The 6,526-nt window shown below is 40.3% G+C and overlaps 1 protein-coding gene across 2 annotated transcripts in view; it reads right to left on the bottom strand.

Annotated features, from left to right (window-relative positions):
- The window catches only part of tmem81 (transmembrane protein 81), a 6,210-nt gene extending 929 nt beyond the window's left edge, over window positions 1-5,281 (bottom strand). For both annotated transcript variants that reach the window (XM_008404287.2, XM_008404288.2), the window contains exons 1-4: window positions 5,061-5,281; window positions 4,146-4,309; window positions 3,823-3,938; window positions 2,585-2,778 (exon numbers count right to left, since the gene is read on the bottom strand). In XM_008404287.2, coding sequence (XP_008402509.1) covers window positions 2,585-2,778; window positions 3,823-3,938; window positions 4,146-4,309; window positions 5,061-5,273 — 687 coding nt within the window. In that variant the 5' untranslated portion in view covers window positions 5,274-5,281. The remainder of the gene's footprint in view (window positions 1-2,584; window positions 2,779-3,822; window positions 3,939-4,145; window positions 4,310-5,060) is intronic.
- Window positions 5,282-6,526: the final 1,245 nt, after the last annotated feature.

Below are 6,526 nucleotides of genomic sequence, written 5' to 3'. Positions count from 1 at the left end.
TGTTCTAAAAACATATGCTAAGATAAAAAAAGTTCATCAAGACAAAGACAAGAACAGTAGAATCTTTCCCCAGTAGCAAATCACCCACAGCCACTATAGCTTCTCTTTAGGTGGGGTCCCCCCACCCCCTCAGCAGTCTGGGGCCATTGTGCTCTTTAACATCATTTTAAAGATGTTAAAGCAAATAAACCCTAAATAAATTCAGATTTTATGGCAGTTGCATAATCAGAGACAGAGATTTCTCTGTCTCTGATTATGCAACTTCTATAACTTTCCTCAGTGAATGTAATTCACTGAGGAAATGTAATTTTCCTTAAACATCATTGGTGCTACTACTATCCTGTACAACTCCCAATACTTAGTCTTCTTCTTAGTCTAATTCATGTTTTACTGCAGAAGTACTAAGTACTTGTTCTCTTCTCTACATATCACCTCTCAGATTAAAGTCTGGTGAATCAGATCCACACTGAAGCTTGATTTTGTTTCTGGTGAGCCAGTCCTGCTGAAAGACCCATTTTCAAATTTCATCTTACATTTTCTTGATACTTTAGAGGTTTTGATTCTATTCGGGATCTTTAACCATCTCACTGCCTTGTCTGAGAGCAAAATACATTTATATCACAGTTCCAAATGTTCGACATCTTCAATTATTGCCCTGATTGCCAATTATGGGAAATTGAGGTTGTTAGTTTGCTTGTTTCATTTTGAACATTACACTGCAAAAACATAAAATCATACCAGGTAATTTTGGTCTAGTTTCTAGTGCAAACTTGAAATAATGCAAACCTAACTAAAAAGTTTCTGTTCAGCATGAAATAGAGGATTGTTTTAAGTAAACAATTCCTTAATATTGATGAAAACGTTCACGTTCCATTGGCAGATTATTTAAGACATTTTTCCCATGTTATAATTTAATTTATCTGCCAATTGAGCAAGAAAGTTTTCATCAATATGAAAACAATTGTTTACTTAAAACAAGCTTCTATAACTTGCTTAAAAGTTGCTTTTAAGTTAGTTTGTTTTATTTTAAGTGTAATAAGATATTTGCGGGCTGCACAGTGGCGCAGTTGGTAGAGCTGCTGCCTTGCAGCAAGAAGGTTCTGGGTTCGATTCCCGGCCCCGGTCTTTCTGCATGGAGTCTCCATGTTCTCCCTGTGCATGGTGGGTTTTCTCCAGGTACTCCGGTTTCCTCCCACAGTCCAAAAACATGACTGTCAGGTTAATTGGCCTCTCTAAATTGCCCCTAGGCATTAGCTGGAGAGGAACCAGCAACCCTCCCAACACCACTGAGGGACAAGGGTGTAAAGAAAATGGATGGGAGATATTTGCACTATAAACTAGACTAAAATTACTTGGTAAGGTTTTGTGTTTTTACAGTGTATCACATACATGAATGATGCAACATGTTTCTTGTTTTTCCCATTTTAGTGATGAAGCAAAACGGACCAGTTTAAGTCATGGATTAATAATTATTCCTGTACACAAAAGAAGAAACTATTCATACATTTAGAAATGATTCAGTTTAATGCGTTTACAGAAATTTTGGGGGATATTTTGTACAGGATTAATGACGGTGTTTCTACCAGACATGTCCAGGTTGTGCTTTGCTTCTTATTTCATTAGATGTGAGCATCAATAAAAAGTTTCCTCACAGCTGCTGTAATCCCTCTGCAGTCTCTGCCTAAACACTCGGCCCCATTTAGAAAAATGCTCTCTCTGCCCCGCAGCCATGCAGGCAGGACACATGATGGGTCATTGATCATGTTCAGTCCTCAGGGTTTGGGCTGAACAAAGGAAATCACGCCTCTATTATGCTGCAGGGTTTCGTCGAGCCGCTGGCCTCGACGTCTCGGTGTAAGACGACGTTTGGTCTCATTTCAGTGGGAGGAGCAGCGATTCCCTGAAACGCTGACACGGCAGGAGTGAGAGGATCGACTGACCCTCGTGTCCTGGCTACATTTACCTGAGCAACTTTTTTGAATACATGTACTTCTACAAGTATTTTTACTACACCGTACTTTTTACTTTTACTTGAGTGAAATTTCTGGATTCTCGACCCACTGAATGAAAAATGTTTTGACCAAATATTCACCTGCAGCTTTTGTTGAAGTTTCAACAGTTTTTTACTAAAATAAACTAATTTGTAAAAATTTTCTTTTGCCGGATTTTGTTATGTATATGAATTATTGTCCTTTTTGTATTTAAAATACCAATATTTCTACTTATTTTTGTCCATCTGATTGTGTATTTTGAAGAAAGAATCACACATAATTGTGCACTAAATATCTTTGCTCTCAATAAATTGACATTTTTCAAGTACTTTTACGATTGTCTTCTGGAAATATTGTTTCTTTACTCCAAATCTTATTGTCATATTATGAATTTATTCTTGTAATTTAAAAAAAAAAAATGTTTCAGTCTGACCCTAATACTCCATTCTAGACAGGAGACAGAAGCATTTATAGGTGCCTAACAATTTTAAGAAACAAGATGGTGACATAAGTAAACTTTCGTCTCTGGTATTAATTCAGTCACAGGGTTTGTGAGGTTTTGACAAGGAAACCAAAGTCAAAGCAAACCGTACAGCGTAGAGGAGAATCCTCCCGGCGGCCATCTGCAGCCCGCCGCTGGCTTCAGCTCCTCTTCCTGCCACGTCCCACTGCATCAGAGAGCTTTGGTAGTCCAGGTTGACGACCCCCGCCGGTAAAACACGGATGCCCCAGTAAACCGTCTTCTTTCTGCGATAGTTGGCGTCCTGGATGTCACAGCGGTACGTTCCTGGAAACAAGTGGACAGGATTTGCTTTATTATTGTTTATCACATGACTGTAAATTCGCTGGGCTGCACAGTGGCGCAGTTGGTAGAGCTGTTGCCTTGCAGCAAGAAGGTTCTGGGTTCGATTCCTGTCCCTGGTCTTTCTGCATGGAGTTTGCATGTTCTCCCTGTGCATGCGTGGGTTTTCGCCGGGTACTCCGGTTTCCTCCCACAGTCCAAAAACATGACTGTCAGGTTAATTGGCCTCTCCAAATTGCCCCTAGGTGTGAGTGTGTGTGTGCATGGTTGTGTGTCCTGTGTGTCTCTGTGTTGCCCTGCGACAGACTGGCGACCTGTCCAGGGTGACCCCGCCTCTCGCCCGAAACGTTGGCTGGAGATGGGCACCAGCACCCCTCCCGACCCCACTGAGGGAAAAAGGGTGCAAGAAAATGGATGGATGTAAATTCGCTGTTGGTTCTTCTGTGCACAGACACAAAAGCTGAGAGTTGAGCGTTTTCCGCGTTTCCTCTCCCCCGATGGTTTTCTTGAGATTATGTTTTTTTTGTTTTTTTCCAAGATAAAACACACCAAGACGATTGGTGTGTTTCAAACCTGAATCTATCCTAATGCGTGCCATTTTGGTGTCTCGAGATTCACTTGACAAAATTATTGGGAAATTAACTTTTCTCAAGAAAACCATAGAGGAAAAGTATATTTGAAAAAGGGAATTTAAGTTGTTATCCTGAGAAAACGTGAATATCTAATTTCTTGAAATAATGAATTGATGTAATTATCTTAAGAAAACCACGGGGAAATTCATTTGTTTTCTCAACAAAATGGAAATTTAAGTCTTTATCTCAAGAAAAGTGTTGGGAAATTAATTTGTTTTCTCAGGAAAAGAGGAATTTAAGTCTTTATCTCAAGAAAACCATTGGAAAATTAATGTATTGCAAGAAAATGGGAATTTAAATGGTTTTCTAAAGAAAACAAGTGGAAAATGAATTTGTCATCTCAGGAAAACAGGAAATGAAGTCGTTACCTCTAGAAAACCATCCCAGGTGTGTTTACCTGCATCCTTCTCTCTGACTGGGTCCAGAACCACTCGATGCAGATCAGGGGCCTTCCAGCGATCAAACAGAGAATCGTCCGAGCTGATGACTCCTCGAGCGTAGCGCCACGAAACCCTGAGGGACACCAGAACATCCATTCAGAAACCCGACCTCACCTCACCTTTCCTGTTTGAAACATTTAGCAGAATAACAGAAAACTCCAAGCAATTTGCAAATTACAAATGAATAATACTGATATAAACTTCAGATATATAATCACATTGCTTTTGAGTTTTTCCCTTTGAGCTGAAAGTGACTTGCTGATGAAGACGCAGTGTTCACCTCCAGGAGAACGCTCCCATGGCCGCCATGACTTCTCCCAAACAGTCGATCTCCACGCGCTGTCCAGAGGTCACGGTCATGGTCTTCAGTCCACACTGCCACGACTCCACACACTGCACTTGTTGGCTCCTGCACGTCTTTGATATGCTGGACTTACTGGCGTCCTGACAGGAGTAATAATGATTCTGATGAATGCACAGCTTTGTTTCATCTGTTGGGTTTTTTAATAGATGTGATGTGCATCAGTCGTTCATCTGGGACACAATAAGTCCAGCTTGAGCAACAAGCTGTCATTTTAGAATTTGCTCTTAGTTACACAAAAACCAGCAAAGTTAATGAAAGCAGAACTATAAAATTATTCTTTGACGGGTCTTTATTTTTCTTGGCAGAGCTTTGATGGTAATTATACCAAAATATGTGAGTGTTTAAATTGCTGATCAAAGTGATTCCAGACACTCAGTATTAGTCCAATTCCAGCCATTTGTAACCTATCAATGTTTTATTCCTAAACTGATTTCTGATCCGGGCTGCACAGTGGCGGAGTTGGTAGAGCTGTTGCCTTGCAGCAAGAAGGTTCTGGGTTCGATTCCCGACCCCGGTCTTTCTGCATGTAGTCTCCATGTTCTCCCTGTGCATGGTGGGTTTTCTCCGGGTACTCCGGTTTCCTCCCACAGTCCAAAAACATGACTGTCAGGTTAATTGGCCTCTCCAAATTGCCCCTAGGTGTGTGTGAGTGTGTGTGTGCATGGTTGTGTGTCTCTGTGTTGCCCTGTGACAGACTGGCGACCTGTCCAGGGTGACCCCGCCTCTCGCCCAGAACGTTAGCTGGAGAGGAGCCAGCACCTCCTGACCCCACGGAGGGACAAGGGTGTAAAGAAAATGGATGGATGGATTTCTGATCCATTTCACTGATACCTTTTCTTCTGTCTTTACTCTCTCTTCCATCGCGGTCTTGCCGTCCTTTAGCAAACACAGAGTTTGTGTTTTGACCCCCAGGCCACAGGTCACGCTGCAGGGGGAGCTCTCAGTGATGACCTCCAGAGGGACTTTGTCCTCCTCCTCCATGTCAACAGGAAGAAGAAGGTGCAAGAGGAGCAGGAAGTGGAGGGAAACGGCGCTAACATGCATTCTGAAAAACTCTTTAAAAAATGAAAACAATGGGAGATGACTCTGAATAACGCAACATGATGACAAATCGATTTTCACTTTATGCCGATTTGCAAATCGCTTCTTGACACTATGGATGACGTGGCTGAAAAATATTTTAAATCAGTCTATATTTATAATACTCAATTAACTTGTAGTTTTAAATGTGAAATAGTACCAAATTGGTGGCGTGACCTTTCCTGTTTTATCCAGACTTCACTTCACGCTGTTCTTTTTTATTTTTCAGCAGCTATGAGGAGGGGCGGTGAAACCTGAAACTACTGCTGCGTTAGTTTCTCAACTAGCTGTTGCTAGGTAACCAAAAGAGTTAGTTAGTTGATGTCTGCAGCCTTTCCTCTGCCTACATCCCCCAGAATGCTGTGCAGCTCTAGAAGGGAGTTCAGTGAAACCAACTATTGGTCACCTGTCTATAACGATATATATTGTGTCTAATTTATTGCCCACCCTGACATACAAAAATATATCTATGTTTATGTTCACACTGCAGCCTGAAGGGACTTAAATTAGATTTTTAAATCTTAAATTAGACCTGCATCTGATCTTTTCATGACAGTCTGAACAACACAGATCAGATTTTTCTGAATGGGTTCCAGGCTACTTGATATCCGATATGTGCCTGATTGGCAATGATTTCGGTAACTAACTCGTCCAAAACAGAGAAATTTTCATTTTATTTATTTATTTATTTTATTTTTTTGTAAGGTAAAACATTTTTTTTTTTTTAAAGTCCATGAACATATTTCAATAACTGAAAATAGAAATATTAGGAAAAGTTCTTTTAACTTTCTCAAAGTCTAACTGAAGCTGCCAAAGAAGTTAAAATGCACTTACCTTCACCATGAAGCCAAAAAGAAATAAAGACATTTTCAATTAAAAGCTGCATTTTTTTCAACTTTGCCATGGAAACAGCCAGTCCAGAATGCGGATGCTGCCTTGGTGTCGCATCATTCTAATATTTTCTTGAAAAATAGGATAAAATATGCATTCAAAAGTTGAGTACGTTGCTTTGCCATTGTTGTTTACGTCACAAAAACTACATTTTAATCCACCCATAAGAGGAGTCATGTTGCAGTTCGGCCACTAGATGGCACACGAGCACAGAAAAACACGACGAAACTGCTGCACTTAAATGCTTTAAGATAAAATCATAAATTATGAAATACAGAACCGGAATCATTTTATATTTATTTACTGAATTTAACCAAAGAAATGAT

Source organism: Poecilia reticulata, linkage group LG2 (assembly GCF_000633615.1).
Source record: "Poecilia reticulata strain Guanapo linkage group LG2, Guppy_female_1.0+MT, whole genome shotgun sequence".
NCBI classification, from domain to species: domain Eukaryota; kingdom Metazoa; phylum Chordata; class Actinopteri; order Cyprinodontiformes; family Poeciliidae; genus Poecilia; species Poecilia reticulata.
This window is presented reverse-complemented; position numbering and strand designations above follow the sequence as displayed.